General features: G+C 34.7%; 1 protein-coding gene across 1 annotated transcript; it reads right to left on the bottom strand.

Annotated features, from left to right (window-relative positions):
* Window positions 1-1,775: 1,775 nt before the first annotated feature.
* Window positions 1,776-6,384, bottom strand: LOC147285952 (uncharacterized). Its single transcript, XM_086241245.1, has 5 exons — window positions 6,170-6,384; window positions 5,958-6,074; window positions 5,569-5,603; window positions 3,835-3,935; window positions 1,776-2,129 (listed from the first exon to the last, which is right to left on the bottom strand). The coding sequence occupies exons 1-5, from the start codon at window positions 6,346-6,348 to the stop codon at window positions 2,037-2,039; spliced, it is 525 nt and encodes a 174-aa protein (XP_086097371.1). The 5' UTR covers window positions 6,349-6,384; the 3' UTR covers window positions 1,776-2,036.
* Window positions 6,385-20,660: the final 14,276 nt, after the last annotated feature.

Consider the following 20,660-nt stretch of genomic DNA (forward strand, 5'->3'; position numbering starts at 1 on the left):
TTTATTTTACCACCTAAAAATAAATTGAGTAAGTTTACCACATGAATTTAAAATTTGTTGCAATGTGCAGCCTTTGTCCGATTCTGTCACTATTTCCGTTAAAAAAAAAAAAAACATATTGATCTTTTCAAGTCAATTTTATATTTTAGAAAAAAAAAAATTCATAAACCCCACCCAACCCCCCCCCCCCCCCGGCATCCTCGACCACCCATTCCCCCCACCCCATCAGCCCTCTTCTTCCTTTCTCACTCTCTCTCAACAACACAATTGCCGGAGCACAAACAGAGGCCGGCGACCTCCAGATCAAAGGTCACTGGTCTTCGATTTAGAGGCCGGCAAAGTTGTCGACCTCTCTTTGTGCTCCTGCGAGTGTGTTGCAAAGAGAGAGAGTGAGAAAGAAAGAAAGAAAGAAAGAAAGAAATAGAGAAAGAAAGAGAAAGATAGGGAAGGAGGAATGCGGTGGTTGGGAAGGAGGTGGGGACCATGGGTTAGCTGCTGGCTGTGGGGGGTGGAGGGGGGGAGGTTGGGGCCATGGGTTTGTTGTTGTTGTATTATGTTTTATTTTTAAAACTTTATTTGTGGGTAAAAATAGAAATTTTTGGGTATGAATAATATTACTCTAAAACATATCTCATGAGGATCCAAAAAGACCAAAATATCTCTTAAAATTGACTTAAGAAAACCAATACGCCCTTTATCTTTAAGGGAAATAGTGAAGGAATCGGGCGGATGCTACACATTGCAACAAATTTTAAATTCAAGTGGTAAACTGACAATTTTTTTTAGGTAGTAAAGTAAAATCGACTATAAAATTCAAGTGAGTAAAATGTAAAAAAACCTTTGTACATTTGCACTCTTTTTTATGTTTTCATTCTCTTTTTATTTATTCAATGACTGAAGTATAAGAAGAGTACAAATCTATAAAATTTGAGTGTGAAAAATGACCACTTCCTTCTTTTTTTTGGCGAGTACACAAAAGAAGAATTTGAGTAAAGTAGGACACCAAGATTCTCTGTATATCTCGCTCTTTCAATTTAATTACAGTAGCAAAAACAAGAACTCTTACACGCAAGAAGGCTTAATAATGATTCCTTAGTGAATCAGTTGAAAAAAAGAAAAAAGGACACGGGAGAAATGATTCTATCCGTAATTTACTCAACCTTTTTTTTTTTTTTTTTCCGAGGATATATGTTGGTAATTTGGTATTGTGTTTGTATCAAAAACTCTTTTAAGCTTCTATCATATAAATCTTAAATACTAAATCCAAAACCTAAAATGCTTAATCATAACCTCAACATAGTTTTGGACACAAAATATAAGCACAAAAGGCATAAGCAGAACCTATTTCCTTTTGGGAAATACTTAGGTCCTCAAAGAGGACATTCTCATCCTTAGTACCAATAATCTGATAACGTGTGTCATTTCCTTGAAAAAAAAAATAACAATTACTGAATTGTGAGATAAACTTATTTAAAAGAAATGACATGTGTTAAGATTATTGGTATTGAGGATGAGAATGTCCTCAAAACCGAGGACCCATGTATTTCCCTTTCATTTTTATTATCCTCGGTGACTTGTCTTTTAAGAAATGGTGGAACATATTCCACCCAAATTTGCCTTGGCATATTCTCTTTTTTTTTTTTTTGGTTTGTCCTTTGAATATTCAGTTCTTCTTTTCAGTTACTAATTGAAAATGATATTCTCTCCACTTTTGAATAGTGAGTACACAAACGAGCGACAGTTAGTAGCATATACTTAGTTCACTAATTTTAAAATACTACTAACGAATGTACTAGTACCTTATTTTAAAAAAAGAAATGAGGTTCATGTAAAATTTGAGACCAAATATGTATAAATAAAACAAGAAAAAGGTAAATTAAGTTGATCTTCACAATGAAAATTGAAGTGCCGTGCCTCCTATTGTCACTAGTTACATGATGAAAGCAGTCATTATACTTGAGGTTGAATGTACCTAGTTATCAAGAAGATTGATTGCTAGGACGCAGAAAGCAAGCATCTTGCACTGGATATACGCATCATGAAGAAACACCAACCCCATACGGTAAAAGTGCAGCAGCCACAATCCTACTTTCCTCATTCAGTATGTTGTAAGTTGATATGGCGTTTCTCTGATACAAAAGTAAGACATTATTATGAACTTGGTAGTAGAACCGACCACTATCATCAAGCCAATTTCAACTGGACCACCAATTGTCATATCAGGTTGAAAGAAGATGAAAATAAAAACTTATCAGTAAAATAGAGCAAATTACAACTTACATCCCTAAGGTTTAGGGTGTTTCACAACTTGCATCCTATCATTTCAATTTAATACCTAACGGATTTTTTTTGGGCACTTAGTACCTAATATTTTAATTTACTTACAATTGACTAATGTCGTTTGTATGACCGTCCAATCAAACATTAATTGATAATATGACAATTACGGGTCCCACATTTTTGTTGACATGTAAAGCTAAATGACCTCCCAAAATGTCCCATAAGAAGTGCTTCAGCTGTTTGATATGGATTTTGGTTTTTGAACAACCTCCCAAAATCCAAATCAAACTTGATGTACCGAAAATGCCCATGAAGAGAGACCAATTGGCCTTATAAGTCGGCAAAAATGTGGGACCGCAACCACCAAATCCTCAATTAACGTCTAATTAGACGGTCAAGCAGATGACAGTAGTCAATTGTAAGTAAATTAAAACGTCATGTACTAAATAGAAAAAATTGAAACGATAGGGTGCAAGTTATGAAACACTTTAAGCCTCAGGGATGTAAGCTGTAATTTGCTCTAAAAATTAACATAAGAGAAATAGCAAATAAAAGTAAGAATATTCATATGTATATGTTAAAACTAAACGACAATTGGTGTTTGAATTTTAAGTTCAACACTAAGATTTTGCTGGACACTGACAAAAGTTCGCATCAATGCCTCAACTTGGTTCATTAGAGGTTAATTTGGTGCTAAAACTTGATACATTGAAACTTGGTAATTACAGTGAGAAGCAAAATAGGCCTTGAATATGAAACTGTTTTTCAAGTTAGAGAGAGGTATGTAAATAAACTAGGGACTCTGGATAAATAACTACGAGAATGTAGAATTTTGTTTAAGCCTTTAAATTCAAATTGTGCCCCTGCACATAAAAGACATTCACTGATAACTCAAAATTTTGACAGTTTTATTTTACCTATAACTCCTAGAGGCTCAACCTCTGAAACCTGATAAGACTCATCTCCATCTATTGTCCCATGTGAAACTACACAATAAAATTGGGTACGAATTTTACATCAACTGTCATTTCGCTTCAAACTGGTACTTTCCATTAGTTCTGTCAAACTTTCCATCCAAAAGTGATCACATGCCACAACCGTAAATGGAAACTTTTGGACGGAAAGTTTGACAAAACTAATGGCAAGTACAAGTTTGACACGAAATTAAAATTAAGGTAGCAAAATGACACAAAGTAAAATTTATATCCTAAACTAGGACAATGGTCAAAGTTCATGTACTATAGCAAAAGTTTTCCCACATTCATAATTGCCAACTCTGAGATTTAAACACTATGCAGTGGATAAGTCTTGCATTTTAATCATCAGCCTAAGATTGAATTGAATTGAAAGTGAAAATTTAATTGTTTTATCCCTTGTGACATCAGCCAATTTCAGCAAAGCAAAGCACACCTGTAGAGCTAGTTCATAAATGCCTATCAGCGAAATTGATGGTCCCATGTTTAATGTATAACTATGTAAGTGACCAAAACAAGCATAATGTGCAAGAAATAAATCGAGTCATACAAACAAAATAGAAGCAATGATGAAATATACCGAGTCAAGGACTTCTAATTTCATTCCGGTAGACCGAATGAAGCGTTGTAGTTCAGGATCTACAGGTTCAATGTATCTCCCACAGCCAAGAATCAAAATCTCTGATATAAATTATCAAAATAAGAAGTCAATGAAAATTTAAAAAGCAGTTAAAAAGGAAATAGTAAGAACCAGTACTAGAACGACAACGATAAGAACAATAAAGAGTAAGATCTGTCATTATTTCCAGTACTGTGACAATATGTAAGAGATATTAACATACAAGTCTTCATTAATTATTTAGGACAGCAAAATTTACAGTATAACTAAGTCATGCACATGGGGGGCGGGGGGGGGGGGGGTCAGCATCTCTTCTTTCATCAGCACACAGCATTATCCCCGTATATAACAAGACCAAAAGAATTACATCTGTTACGTTTCAAGTTTCTAAAAAGTCTTTTTTTTTCTTCTTTTAAAGAAAAATGTGTTTTCCCTTATCTTCTCATTTTCATTGCCCTAAATTCATCACGAACACCACAAATTCATTACAAACACCAACTATATCTATTATCCTAAGATCCAGAAAAGTTGAGGGCATTCTACCATGAAACAGACTTTAATTACAATCCTTACCAATGTCTAAAAGATTAACGAAAATCAGGAATAAATCAGGCAGAAAAGGGACTCAATCAGCAGACAGCACCAAAGATACAAACATGTCATAGAATTTTAAAGTTGCTGAATGAGAAAAGTTCTACCATCAACTGTTGTTGCATTTCCATGGGGGGGGGGGGGGGGGGGGGAGGGGGGAGGGAGAGAGAGAGAGAGAGAGAGAGAGAGAGAGAGAGAGGATCCACTACAAAGACTAACACTTAGGCATGACAGCAACCACATTTCCAGAGTGACTTTTAAGAGCCATGGCAATAGCATTTTACTTCACCTTCATCTTCCAGTGAGTAGGGGATGGGAGACTACAAGCAGTGATGGAGATGAGGGAAAGAAAATCTTTTAGGTGAAGAAAATTACAATGACCCCTTGATATCATTTTAGTTGACATTCAATTTTTCCCATCAGGATAAAATGTACTGTTAGGTCATTACTGTGTCAGATTTGGAAGCAAAAAATAATGCATGACAAAAATATTATGCATTTCTTTACACAAATTAACTATACCAAAGAAGTAAATAAACTTCCGACTGAATATATTTAGCATTTTTGCTGATTGCAGACTACTTTGTGAAACAAAAAAAGGAAAATTCAAAACTTACACAATATTGGAAAATACTGTTCTATCTATTTACCAAAAATAAGAAAATCATCTGCAAAAATAAATCATTTTTAATTGATTTTATATCAACACTGACAAAGAAACCAAAATGAACAGAAAATGAAAAGGAAAAGAAGCAGTTAGATTTCTACACCAAATACAAGAAAATCATATTAGAGGCTGTCCACATTTGAAGGGTAGGACATACAGATTAGACCATCAGAACACAACCTTCCATTAACTTCTTTCATTTCTGATAAAACCAAAATGTAGAATACTCTTGGAAACACATTTAATGGCCTTTTTTGGTCAGGCTTGCATATCTTGTGCAATATAATAACATCAGAAAGAGTGTGAAATGGGACTTTTAATATATTTCTTTGTTTTGACATAAGAAAAAGGGGCTCTGTACTTAGGTGATGTGAAAGGGAAACACAAAATAAATTTTGCACAAAAATGACAGGATTGAAATGAAATGAGAAATTTACCTGGTATAGGGCGCACAAGTTGGAAGATTGATAAGCTGCATCACAGCACAAAATAGATGAAAATTCAGATACTCTTGCTGAACAACATTGCCAATTCACTGCTCTACTTAACTAAGAACATATATATGAAGACAATTCAATGTGTTAACCAATTTGAATATTGGGGCATAATCTTCAGAAAGAAAAAAAAAATCAGAAAATATTAAAAACAACCTTGAGGCACATCCTTCCCTTATTCTAATTATTATTCTGTCTTTTCCCTTAAAAAAATTTGGCAAAATGATTAATCTTTACATTAAGCATTTGTAATCAAATTATATTAAAAAAAACAAAATTATTATTCCAAGCAAAGTGAAAATTTTAATGGAAAGAAAGTATATAGTAAGGACCTATCAGGAGTGATATCGGAGAATTTCAGGGGAGCCCAAGACATGATCATATTTCCAACACAAAGCAAGCTTCCTTCATAGTCCACCCCATTCACTGTGAATCCTGCGTCAGTGTATCTTCAAGCAAAGGGGTAGAATAGTAATTTAGCGGTTGCTCAGCTTAGGGCAAAATTGAAACAAGGGGATACAATTAAGAAATGGAGGAGGAGTACCGTTGAAAGCGAAGCTGGTCGTCTGGGACGTTGTCGATGAGATTGATCTGATCATAAAGAGAGAAGGCGCGTCTGAGCGAAGGAAGGGATTGTTGGATTCTGGGCTTTGGGTGGGTTTCCTTTTGGAGGCTCCGAATGAGGTTTGGCAATGTCCCCACTGCTCTCGCTCTCAACCCCATTTTTCTCTATCCGTCTCTCTTACATGTTTGTGCGTAGCTGCAACATAATTGAAGGCGCAGTAGTGAATTAAAAAGGATATTACTCAAAAAGAACCGTACGTTTGATTTACATGTTTGAACCGTACGTTTGAACCGTATAATTTAGTACTTCAACTTTACATGTTGTTTCAACTTAGGCTTAGTTTGAGATTGTTGTGAAGTAAAGCAGCTGTGAAATAAAGCAGTTGAGTGTTTGGTAAACTATATTTTCAAAAGTGCTGTGAGTACAAAAAGCAGTATGAAGGTATTTGGTAAATTATAAAAATAGTACCTCTGTTAGTTTTTCGATCAAATAAACCATTATTTGCTGATGTGGCAGGAGTATTTTCGTCTTTTCCTTAAATTTAAAAAATAATAATTTTTTTTTGAAAAAAAAATTTCTTAAAATTTCAGAAAATAAAAAAAAAATCATTTCCCCCTTCCCTAGCCATGCCCCACACAGAACCACCCCCGGCCCACCCAGCCTTTCCCCTCCCCTCCTCTCCTCCTCCCCCACCCAGCCACCACTCCCCCACCCATCCCCTCCCCAGCCCAGCCAGCCCACCCCTACCTAGCCAGCTCTCCAGCCAACCCCTCCCTAGCCCGCCCGCACCCCCTCACCCTAAGCCCAGTGTCGTCGCACCCTCCACCCCCAGCCCCCGTTGCACCCCCTCCCCCAAGCCCTAGCCCCATCGCACCCCCCCAACCCCAGCCCTAGCCCCTCCCCTCCCCTTCCCGCCCCCACCCAACCTCAGTCCCACCCCGCACACCCCATTCCCCAATCCAATGCCGACCCACCCCCTCCCTCTCACCCAAGCCCGACCCACCTCCTCCCTATCACCCAGCCCCGACCCACCTCCCTCCCCACCACCCAGCCTCCCCGCCCAACCAAGCCCCGCCCTACCCAGCGCTGCCCCGCCTCGCCCTGCCCTGCCCCTCCTAGCCCAGGCAGCCCCTCTTTCTCTACGCGCTGCCGCAACCTCTCCCCTGCACCGGCCTCTCCTCTGTCACATCTCTCTCTCTCTCTCTCTCTCTCTCTCTCTCTCTCTCTCTCTCTCTCACTCCTCATCTTTCTCACTCAGCGTCGACACACAGCCAATTGCTCAATACCCAGAGACGAACCGCCTTCGATTGCTCAATAGATTTGCGCAGCCTCGGCCACGGCATCAGTGAGCAGAGTAGTCCAGTTGGGGGGAGAAGGTTGACGACGCAGAGGGATAGGTCACTGGAGTTTGGGGCTTGCCGGTGCCCATCTCCCTCCCCTTTTTTTTTTTTTTTTTTTTTTTAATTCAAAAGTTTTTAAAAATATTATTATTTTTTAAATTTAAGGAAAAGATGAAAATACCCCTGCCACGTCAGCAGATAATAGTTTATTTGACAGAAAAACTAACAGAGGTACTATTTTGACACAAAATGAAAGTGAGGTACTTTTTTGCAAGTTTTTAAAGTTGGGGTACTAAGTTGAAACAACATGTAAAGTTAAGGTACTAAATTGTAATTTGCTCTTTGATTTATTACGTTAAAAAAAGGGTTAATTTCAGTTCAGTATCTTAAGTTTGTTTTAAATTTTAATTTAGTACCTTATGTTTAAAATATTACAATGTCATACCTTATCTTTTTCAATTTGTTACAATGTCATACCTCCGTCAGTATGACTGTTAAGAGATCTCTTAAATGCTGATATGGCACTTACGTAGCACTCCCACAATACTGACTAGATACCACGTGGTCTGATAACATGACACATTATGCCATATGGCTAAAAAACAATTTAAAATCTAAAAATTGAAAGAAAAAAAATTAATAATTACGTGCCATGTTTTTAGATTTTTAATTATTTTTATGTTACATGGCATGACGTGGCTTGTTATCAAACGACGTGACATCTAGTTATCATTATGAGAGTGTCATGTAAGTTTCATATCAGCATTTAAAAGATCTCTTAACAGCCATATTGACGGAGGTATAACATTGCAACAAATTGGAAAGATGAGGTATGATATTGTAAGATTTTAAACATAAGGTACTAAATTAAAATTTGAAACAAACTTGAGGTACTCAACTGACATTAACCCTTAAAAAAATAAGCATAACTAAAAGGGCTATTTTACAACAAAAAAAAAAAAGTTAATAAAACATTTCATAATTACAAATAGGTGAATGAACAATTTCTAAATTTCAAAACAGTCACTGTTGACCTATTTGCAATAAATGAAATTATGCATTTTGCAAAAAATGACATAACAAAACTACAAATTACAACCACTGCCACTAACATCACTAACTAACATATGAAAATTTCAATAAATTACAAAAAAGTCAATTCACTGCCACGTGGCAATACTAACTAACTAGAAACTGAGAAGCTGACACGTGTCCATAAAAAACCTAACAAAATAACTAACTAATTGTGATTAATTAGTTAATACAGTTTAATAATTTTTTTTCCTCTCTTATTTTTTTACCTGCAGTAACATGTAAGCTTTTTTTACTTGCAGTAACGTGTAACTTTTTTTTTCTCATTTCTCCTCTTTTTACCTGCAACGTGTAACTTTTTTTTTTCTTTTTTTTTTTTTTTTCTCATTTCTCCTCTTTTTACCTGCAACGTGTAACTTTTTTTTTTTTTTTTTTCACCTTTCTCCTTTTTTTACCTGCAGCAAAGTGTAATGGTTTTTTTCTCCCTTTTTTTTCTTTGCATCTTGTTTCTCTTCATCCTCTTGTTTAAGATGCAAATTAGACACTGTTTTTGAATTGAAAACTATCGCACAGTTACCGATTTTAAATTGGAAATTGTCACATAGTTTCATAAACATATTAGACGCTGTCAGCCAATGTGCATATTAGGCACTGTGTGACAGTTACTGATTCGAATCAATAATTATGTGACACATATACTGAAATAGATACTGTCGCATCGATACTAAAAATAGATAATATCACACAAATACTGAAAATCAGTATCTGTAGAAACCTAAACAAATACTATCACACAGATACTGAAGTATCTGTTTCAATATCTGTAAAAACCAAAACAGATATTGTCACACATACACTGAAACAGATACTGTCACATAGATACTTAAACAAATACAGTCACACATATATTGAAAATTAGTATATGTGCATATTAGACACTGTGATCTGTAAACAACAAGTCGTGACTGTATAAGAACGAAAATAGTGATTGTCTGACAGGGTACGAAAACAACAAAACCAATCTAAAAAGAATTAGATTAGTAATCATCCAAAATTTTATTTCTGAAAACAAACTCATTTAGTAACTGTTCAACAGAGATTGAAAATTTTAAATCATAAAACCAATTAAAAATCAATCCAACACTACAATGGAACATGAAAAATAGTATTGCATAGTCTCATATACTACAAAAATTAATTGAGTAACTGTACAACATATACTAAAAATATAAAAAATTCCAAATTCACACACTACATAAATTCAGATATTGTCATACAGTCACAATTAGAATATAAAAAGATAAAAAAGTTGACCTTCTAAACTATCCCAAAACCTCCACTGCCAATTTTCTTTTTGCGGGTAAAATTTCCAGTAGCAACTATTAATTCTCTAAGGGTAACATATTTGATTTGACTAATATTTATTTCTGCTCAAAGCAAATACAGAACAAGGACATATGTTAATATATCCAAGGACGAAAATTCTGTTTTTTGGGGATGGCGAAATTTTATCCAAATACCAAATAATTTTCATTTAGATTTCATAATATTTCTTCGAAATTTCAAAAATTTCCCCGAAAACCTCGAAATTTTGGCAAAATTTTCGTTGGGTGGGATTTCTGGGTTATGGCGAGGCTGAGGCCGTAGAGGAGGGAGGAAGAGAGGAGAGGCTGGGTTTTGGTGGCAGGGGGTGAGATGAGGGTGGACTGTGATGGAGATGCCAAGAGAGAGAGAGAGAGAGAGAGAGAGAGAGAGAGAGAGAGAGAGAAGCACGAGGGGATGGACTAATGGAGAGGAATGAAAGAAAGGATGTTAGTTTTAGGCTTTTCAATATTGGCATTTTCCTTGACTAAAACATTGTATCAATTATGAATTTGTCAATCACACTACAAGCTCTAAGCTAGATTTAAGATGGGAACAATATTGGATCAGTCTTGGAATAAAGAGGTCAAGTTGCTAAAGCCATTACATGCAAAAGGCTCTAAGGTATAGTGCACTGCATGCATTTCAAGAAAAACTGTTTTGTGTCTATTTGACTAGTCACTCACTGATTATAAAAACAATTTTCTTCCCCTGTGCACTGCACATGCAGTTTTAATATTTAAATGACATGTGCCGTGCACATGAGGATTGTGTGTCTTAAATTAGTTCTCACGCACTCACACACACTGTGCACTATTCACCATCTCTCTCATCTCACCCATTCTCACCCTTCACTGAATATTCCCTTGTAAGAATTATTCCTTTGTGTCATTCCCTTTTGATGAAAGCCACATCACCAATTCTTATCCTTAGCCATTTTAGGATTCCCTTCTTGGACACTCCACACACAGCTGTCAGTTTTGTCCTTTTGCTTACACCTTTGGGTGCCCACGACTTGAGCGTGATTTTGATTGAAACAAAACAGAGGTACAGCTTTCATTTTTGGGTAGCTCTTTCATTTGCATTTTTGGGTGAGAAAAGTTGTTTTTGAAAAGAAAGAGAGTTCCTTTGGAGTGAAAAATGCTTTTTCAATGAAAAATGATTTTTCAATCCATGATTTTTATTTTTGCTAAAATTTGAGTTTGTTTTTTAGCTTGAGAAATTTCCAAACACTCATATAGATTTTAGGCTTGGGTTCTCCATCAACCTCTTCAAGTTATGATTGCTTGAAGGACATCATTTATATAGAACTCATATCTGCATTTCATTGACATAATCTTGGAATCCACCGTGTTGCTTGAAGACCTTTGGTGCCATGCATTGATGAGCATATGACGTTGCTGCCAGTGACATGTTTTGACCAGTCGGTTGGCACAAGGAGTTTGCACAAGAATGCACAAGGGTATGTAGCTGTCACTTAGTGTTAGGACTTAAGTGATTGAGCTTGTTGTGTGATTCTTGTATTCGAAAATCTCTTGTTAGTGGATTGTCTGGTCAACTGAAAAGGACCCCCAGTTTTTAAACCCGTTATGGTTTTTTTGGGTGAACAATCTTGTGTGTCTTCTTGTGTTTGATTCTCTTGAGTTATCCATTATTATACTAAAAGTATGAACACAATAACACCCACTTCACTCATGAGCTGACAACATGAATACTTGTATGAATTGTTCATAAAATCAATCACATACCATGTTAGTTATTTCTAGCACTAGGGTGCCTATGATGATGGATCTTTGAATGCTTAGGTTGTCACGTGATCCTTGTATTGCACATCACTTTAGTTGTTGACAACACTGGGATGCCTACTATGATGAATTCTTTGAGTGCCTAGGTTGTCACATGATTGTTATATGTATTTGATATAGATTGGGTGTAAATCTGTATGGGTGCTTGTTAAGTCTGTATTACAGATTTAAGTTTGTTTGATTAGTCTCTAATTCAACAGATAAGTAAAAAATTGGGGTACGCACACTGAGTGTGGATCTAGCTCAGTGATTTAGATGGTTGTGCCACCTAATATCAAACTTCAAAGGGGATGAAGAAAAAAGAAGGCTGAAAAAGAAAGCCAGAAAGGAAAGAAGAAGGAAAAAAAAAATTGCTAAAAGAGAAAGCCAGAAAAGAGAAGAAGAAAAAAAAAAAAGGGAGGAGAGAGAAGAGAAAGAATGAGTGTGTCAGGGGATAGGGGGGTTGGCGTGATTGAGTCAATGAGGACAGAGAAATAAAGATAAAAATATCTGATTTTGGGTTTTTAAAACTCATGTATGTAAATTTACAAAAATGCCTCTCGCTTCAAATGCTCGTATCTTTCAAACCGTAGCTCCGATCGATGCACAGTTTGCGCCCACGTGTTCGTGTGTTCAAGACCTTTCCAACAAGTCACAAATCGAAGTCAAAAGCCCAATAGTTCAAAAAGTCAAAGAACGGGTCAAACTAATTTAAAACTAAAATTATAAAATTAACCCAAAATATTTTATTTCTCAAATAAATTTTTAAAATATTTAAAATACTTTTCAATATAAGACTTGAAAAAATACGAGGTCTCACAATCTTCCCCCTCTTAAAAAAATTTCGTCCTCAAAATTTCAAGGAAAGTAATAATGGAACAACTTCAAACAAGCACAAATAAAAATAATCCAAAGCTTTGAAAAGTTCTTTTCATTTATGAAAAACTGGAAAACAAATTACACAAGATATGAGGTGTTTTTTCAATCAAATTTATGTAATTATTAATTAGTGAACCATTTTTTTAACAGTATTTACCTCCAGCGCGCATTATATTCATTTTATATCATATGAAACTTAATATATAATTTAGTTTTTTCAATATTTTTTTATCAATGTAGTAGATAATATGTTAAATAAACATATGATAAAGTTTCATTCAAAATTTTCGTATTTTAATAACAATTTTCGTCATTTTTGTTTAATTTTGTCGAAATTGAAATTTTCGTGAAAATTTCCATCGAAATTTTACTCTTTGAATATATCAACCAACTTCATTTATTTTCATTTTTGTGCATTAAAAGGAGGGATTCTTGTATATATAGACTCACTACACCACATTCCGCTTCCCAGCCAGCCAATGGGCTGGAGCGCAGTAGGCCATTCATTAAAATAAAAACTATGGGTTGGGGCCCGCATAGTATTGACCAAAACGTAATTATTTGTAACTAGGGGCAAAAGCATAAATCCAACTAAAAAAAACTAGTAATGGGCTGGAGTCCACAACCCTATTGACCAAAAAGTAATTTTTCCAAATATATCATTGACTATTATGGGATATGAAATTATGCATTGACCTATTTGTAATTTTCAAATGTTTTTATGACTTTTTTGTAATTTTCTATAACTAAAAATGAAATTTTGTGAAGGGATAATATTAGTAAAGTACTTTACCTAATGGAGAAGAATTTATGACATCATATTTTTGACAAAAATTTTCAATGAGGCCCACTCTATATATGATTTTAACGATCCTAACCGTCTATTTTTTAGTTCTCCATTAAGGAATCATCATTGCAAAAAATTAGGTAAATCAGAAACTATTTACCATTTCAAGTGTTTATTTTGTTGATCATTTAATCTTTGTAGGTAAATGATTTCCGATTTACCTAATTTTTTGCAAAAATGATCTTTTAATGAAGACCTAAAACACAAATGGTTCGAATCGTTGAAATTATATATGGAGTGGGTCCTATTGAAAATTTGTGTCAAAACTTGTGTATAAAATAGAATGTCACAGATTTGCCTCCTTAACTAATAACTATAGCTCTTGTCGTAGTTGAAGATACCACATTCAGTTTATTCTAAGTAAGGATTCCAAACTTTTTGTTTGGCTCAATTAAGGGTTTTTAATAAGAAATACCAATTTTGAGGGACAAAAACGTCTTTTTACTTAAAAAATTATAAAAAAATAAAGGTTTTTTTTTAAGTCCATTTTTAAAAATGTGTTCATCCGGTCCACCTGCTACAGTGAAGTACTGTAGCGGTCTACTTTTAAAAATATGGCGCTACAGTAACTACCTACCGTTACTGTAGCGCGCTATAGTTTTTTTTTTTTTTTAACACCATTTTTTTTTTGTTTTCCACATCTTAAAAAAAAAAAACCCAACAGTGGCACTTATTATTTATTGTCATTGTCAAACATTAGCTATTCTTCAATTTTTTACTGTGCAATAAAACCCAAAAACAATGCAACTATATATCTAAAGGTTATGATCAACTATATATTATTTATTTTCAACTATCTGTTTGTATGTATTAGATATATTTGATCTCAAGTCTTATTATCAAATATATATCTAAAGGTTATGATCAATGTTTTAGGGGTTTTTGGACCAATTAAGCAAGCCTCTCGCGGCTTATTTGGTTTAAAAAGGCCCTAAAACAAAGGTGTATTGATCAAATTGCATTATCAATACATGACAGGTGAAGTAATTTTCTTTCCATAGAAGATTATTACTTCATCATGGTCGGTATGATTATGGCTAGCATAGAAAATAAAATTATATAGGCTATTAAAGGGTCTCCTTCTGTCCATAGATGTAGGAGATTCTTTATAAAGCTAGTTTATATAGTTTTATGATCTAGTGCTACAACATTGTTTACTCTCAGCCTATAGGTGTGAGTTAATTGTGTTTATAAGGCTTTTCTTGGGGATTAAGTTTAATGATTAAATTAAATTTTCAGTTATGAATTTATCTGCTATCAATTCCATTGAAGTCATCCATTGAACCCGGTAGCAATTTTAAGAAGTGGAACGGGTTTTGCATATGTTTTTCCGTATGAAAATTGACAAAGCAAAAACACTTAGGCATCAAACAGATAGATATATATATATATATATTGATTAACTTAAAATATTGATCTATAAAGAAAAGTCTCATTAGATGGCTTATGTATGTGATCGGTTTTGACCAAATTAATATGTGTTTTGATCATCTATTAATTGTTTGGATTTCCATGCAAGGTTAGATTTATATATATACGTCTATCAGGTTTTGCTTTGGTGTTTCTCCAAATGAATTCTAATGCATGATACATGAGTGATTTTTGTCTTATGCATGTATATTATTAAGACTGATCATGAATAATATTTGTATAGGTTTGTATGCATTGAATGTGGTTGATATATGAATATGAATGTCAATTTTGGTTTGGGCTAGGCACTGTCTGCACCTAAAAGAAATTAGGTTTCTCATTTTATTATGTGATAATTGTTGTGACTATATATATAGACGAAGACATTTTTTTTGATTATGTAAATATGTTTTGGGTTTTTGATTAATTATATGATGAATGGAAGGTGCAAGTCTTCAAATTATACTTATGTATATGGACAAAATACTTATGTATATATATATATATATAGCAGTTTTGATTTGAAATTTATTTGATATATATTATATATATAGGGAAAAATTTACAAACAGGACACATACTTTGATGATTGTTTCATTTCAGGACATTAATTTTTCTTTGTGTTAATAAATGACACATACTTTCATTTTGTGTCAATTAAGGATCATATTTTTTTTTTCAGTTTTTATCTCAACTTTGGCTCGATGTTGGACCATCAAAACTCCACCAAATTTAGCAAACTTATACTTGGTTTAAAAATATGCATCTCCTCTTTGCAACTATATACGATCACCCAAATAGGATCTCTACAACTCTAGATAATCGGCCCCAAAATAGGGTACCTGAAACTGTCCGATTTTCCAAATTTTTTCTCAAATGTTAGATATGATAGTTTCGGGTACCCAACTTTTGGGCCAAGTATCTGGAGTTGTAGATGTTCGATTTGAGTGATTTTGATATGGTTGTAAAGAGGAGATGCATAGCTTTAAACCAAGTATAAGTTTGCTAAATTTGGTAGAGTTTGATGGGTCCAACGTCGGACCAAAGTTGAAATAAAAACTGAAAAAAATATGGTCTTTAATTGACACAAAATAAAAGTATGTGTCTTCCATTAACACGAATCAAAATTAATATCTTGAAATGAAACAACTATCAAAGCATATGTTCTGTTTGTAAATTTTTCTCATATATATATTATTCAAACATGAAATTTATATGTGAATTTGGAGTTGGCATTTATGCTGGCATGTCGCTTAGATATATTCATTTAAGCCTATATACAATTTGCAGACTGGAATTACTTCTCAATTGAGAAATTAATGGATTATTATGCTGTATGGTTAGATTCTTTTCTAACACGTAAGAATAATTTTAATTGGCTTTTAATTGACAACCGCAAACATCTATTTATATAATAACATTTAATTTTCCGCATGGCAGTGGCATGATGAAATTAAGGAAAAGGAACTTAAGATATATACAAGGATAAGGATAAGGTTAATATGACATATATATATATACATAATGTTAAAGGTTAAGTGCTTGATCTCTACAAATGATCAAGGAGGCCATGGAGTATATATATGTCAGATTGTTTTTTTATCGATTGCCAAAACTGATGTATATATATGTACCCGATTGCTTTGACATATATATGGGTTGACTTTTGATTAAGAGAGCAAATGTTAATTTAGTCATCTGTGACGTCGATTTATCTTTAATCCTTTGATTTGCAGTATGTGGATTGCGTGGCTAGAATTAAGAATTATACATGTTGTTCAATTTTCATGATCTGAATGGTATCAAAGATATATTATTAAAGATATAAAGCAATTATGATAAAGGCACATTGACTTTAGGTACCAAATTATAATGTTTTTTCATTTTAACTACTAAAACATTTATGTCATTTCACTTTAGGTACCAACTTTAAAAAACATGGTTATATCGAACTGTGACTGTCTAACAGTCATAACTTTTTTATTGATTTATTATTTTTTCAATATTTGCAAGGCTTAAACTTTAATATTTAGTTTTTGGGTTATAGGACTTCATCCCTCAAATCTAAATCAAAAGTATGAAACCCTTAAAAATTTTGATTTTTTATAAATTTTAAATAGTCACAACTGTGACTGTTCGACAATTACAATTGTAACTGTTCGACAGTCACAACTGTATAACAAACTGATTTGTGACCTAATCCAAAATGTTTTACTCTAGGTTAGTACCTAAACTAAAAAAAATTAGTGTCTTGCTGCTTTATTAAAAAACTATTGATATTTGGTATTTAATCCTAATTTTCTATTATGATAATGGATGATTAGAATTTAGTTTGATGCGTTTATCGATTTAATGTGCATATTGGACTGTAGAATGGAATAAGTTGCTTACTTGATATATATATCCGAATCTTACTTGACATATATCCGAATCCATGTAATTAATTTGTAAGATCGTTACGGTTATTCATTTAATTTTGAATTCATATTAAAGATTGTTTGTTAGTCACCAAAGTGGCCAAGCGGCCCAAATTAGAAGGTTTTATGAATATCAAATTAAGTAATAATTAAGTAATTACTATAGTTTTACGGATGCATATAAATAGACTTAAATTTTGTAAGTTTTAAAGGTTCGAATAACATGGAGTCATTTTGTGAAGACATATTTTAAGTCTTAATTTACTGTTTTTTATAACTATAGGAATACATTAAGTACATGGCTACCATATATATTGTTTTTTATGAGCATATTATTGATTGTTAAATATTGAACATTTTTGGTTTGGGGCCGGGGAATTGATGTACAGTGTTGTTTTGATCAATCCTTATAAACCACAATAATTGTTTTTGTGCTAATTACTTTTGCATCAAGGAATAGTAAATGTTTATGTGAAATTAATATAATTTGGTAGTTTGTTCACTGTTAACACTAGGGGTGTGTTTCGGCCGGATCAAATCAGAAATAGGTGTTCCAATTCCAATCCAAAAAATTTTGGAATGGAATTTATGTTCCAATTTTCATTCCAAAAAATCGGAATTTCAACATCTCATTCCGATTCGGAATTTTCGGATTTCTCGCAATTTTTGGAATTTTTCGGAATATAACATTTTCGGAACTTTCGGATAAACATTTGAAATTTTCGAATAAAAAATCAGAATTTTCACATTTTCATAATATTTTTTAGAACATGTTCGGATTTTTTTTCATAATAGTTTGGTCTCCCAAAGCGCATCAACGAAACTCTCTGCCGACAAAATTCTACATTTTGTCGGTTCAACTCACTTGTTAGAAAAAAGCTTTCGTCGGCCACCTAAATCGGCTATTAGCTATTGTATGTTTTCGTCGGCATCAAATTTTTAGGCGCGAACTAATCCCATTAATGTATGGTATATATTATGTATGTTATAAGAGAAATAAATTATGTATGGTATATATTATGTATGTTATAAGCGAAATAAATTATGTATGGTATATATTATGTATGTTATAAAAGAAATAAGGGTTTTTTTTTTTAAAGCCCAATTATTAAATAACAGTGATTGTGCGGCCCAGTTGCAAAAATGCGGTACCAACGCGGCCCACTTTTAAAATGGCCCGGAAGACTCGCAACAAAAACCATTAAAAAGCAGCAAATTTACGGGCCCTGCCACCGGTTCCTTTAACTATCCGTTAATTGCCATAACTGCAATTAACCTCTTAAAACTTCTTTAAACCGTATTAGCAGATGATTATATATAAAAAAATAAAATCAAAGAGCCCTCTGGAATCAAAAACACCAAGAACAAAAACCGTCTTCAATTGCCTTGAAGAATAAAAAGTCACAGACCTATTCTGAACGAGAGATTCAAGCAAAGAGAAACAAAACCTGATAGCTACTGACCACCATTGTCGAGGAAGAAGAAGAAGCGACACCCAATTTCTACCTCAATAGCTACTGACTTCCAGGTACAATTTCTTCTACAAAACATTACATATTGAACCGAGTACCAAAAACAATTTTCAACGAAAAACCTAGACCCATTTCAATGAAAGACAGTATTGTGATCAATATCTACCAATAGCCATAAACCCATTTCGATATTTACTAAACGGTTGCTTTTTAATGGTTTTCCAGACCCATTCTCGAAAAGAGATCCGAGCAGAGAGAAAGGAAACTCTAATAACTACTGACCAACATTGTCCAAGAAGAAGAAGAAGAAGCTACCTCAATAAAACATTGAAGAAGAAGAATTGTCAGGTACTATTGGGTTGCTTGGTAATATATGCCATTGTCTGGTTAAATTGTCTATGTTTATGTAATATTCCCCAATGTCAAATATGTGGGATACTAATTGATCTATATGCATATAGTAGTCGTCTAATTGATATAGATTAATATCTAATTTGTGAGATTCTAATTGTTACTGGCTGGTAGTAACAATTGGAATCTCACGAATTAGATATTGGCACTGCCTATGCAGATTTTCCAATAACAAATACGTGGGATTCTAATCGTTACTGGATGGTAGTAACAATTGGAATCTGACAAATTAGATATCTCCACTACCTATGTATTGCCACTGCCTATTTATTGCACATTTTCTTTGAATTGGAGACTAGGGCATTCAGTTAGACTTAAAAACAGTGTTGCATTTGAATTGTTACTGAGGGAAAACAGTGAGGATTCTTAGAACTGAAAAGTGGAGGAAGTGGACTTGTTACTGGCTGGTAGTAACAATTGGAATCTCACAAATTAGATATTGGCACTGCCTATGCAGATTTTCCAATGACAAATATGTGGGAGTCTAATTGTTACTGGCTGGTAGTAACAATTAGAATCTCACATTTGGTAGTAACTATCTGCTTTTTTGCAACCATATTGCAGGATTCAAAGAAAATGGCCACAAAAAAGGCAATAACAAGTGCAAAAGAAAAAACCATTATTCCAAAAAAGTCCGGAAAAATTCAATACAGGTGCAACATGGTTGCATTCCAAAGTACTATGGACAAAATTAAAGATGACCTGACTGGCAAGGCATATGTGTAACGACCCGACCCAAAGTTGACTTTTAAAAATAATGGACTTTCGTCTTTGACTTTGGGCACGTTGAAAAGGTCTCGAGTCCACGAGTTCGTAGACACGCGGCACACGTCAATCGGAGTTACGGTTTAAAAGATATGGGTGTTTGAAGCGAGGGGCAATTTCGTAAAATGGACAAATTGGGTTTAAAAATTTAATTTTTCTAGAAGTTTCTCCCTCTTTCTAGAATATTCTCTCTCTCATTATTTACATCTCTCTCCCCGCACTCTCTCTCTCCTCTCCCCCCGTGCCAGTCTCTCTCGCCCCTCACCCTCGCCGCGCCTGTCACCGGCGCGTGACGGCGCGTCCGACGGCGGCTGGGCTCGGGTTTTGGCCTGCTGCCATCGCCTCCCTCCCCTCTCTCTCCCTATGGACTCCATTCCACTGGCCGATCACCCACGACGGAGAAACGACACAAAATAGGGCCGAGCCACCCCGCCGGCGATCTGTGTTTTTCGACGGAGTTGCGGCGCCGGACCACCTGGGTTCTCTTCCCCAGGCCACGGCGAGTCTGCCCATGACCTTCCCTCACGACAGTGACGCTCCACGACGATGATTCGACGCCACAAGGGTTGCGGCTGCACCACCGCGATTCCACTGTTCCGGCAGAAATTGGATGGCCGGACCTACTAGGCTTTGTTGCCCTCGTCATGGTGAGTTCAACCATGGTCTCCGTTCGTCCATACGAGGCTCCACGACGGAGCAATGAGCTCGGGAAGCCAAGCCAGCCGCCGGCTTCCGCCGCCGATTCCGGCGA

This window comes from Dryas octopetala, chromosome 4, assembly GCF_963921425.1.
Source record: "Dryas octopetala chromosome 4, drDryOcto1.1, whole genome shotgun sequence".
Classification (NCBI taxonomy): Eukaryota; Viridiplantae; Streptophyta; class Magnoliopsida; order Rosales; family Rosaceae; genus Dryas; species Dryas octopetala.

What these genes read in the sequence shown, in the direction of transcription:
- LOC147285952 (XM_086241245.1), bottom strand. Translation starts at nt 6,348, where the DNA reads ATGGGGTTGAGAGCGAGAGCAGTGGGGACATTGCCAAACCTCATTCGG. An exon ending in TCCGATATCACTCCTGATAG is followed by an intron (nt 5,604 to 5,957) that starts GTCCTTACTATA and finishes GCTGTGATGCAG; the next exon opens with CTTATCAATCTTCCAACTTG. An exon ending in ACTTGTGCGCCCTATACCAG is followed by an intron (nt 3,936 to 5,568) that starts GTAAATTTCTCA and finishes AATTTATATCAG; the next exon opens with AGATTTTGATTCTTGGCTGT.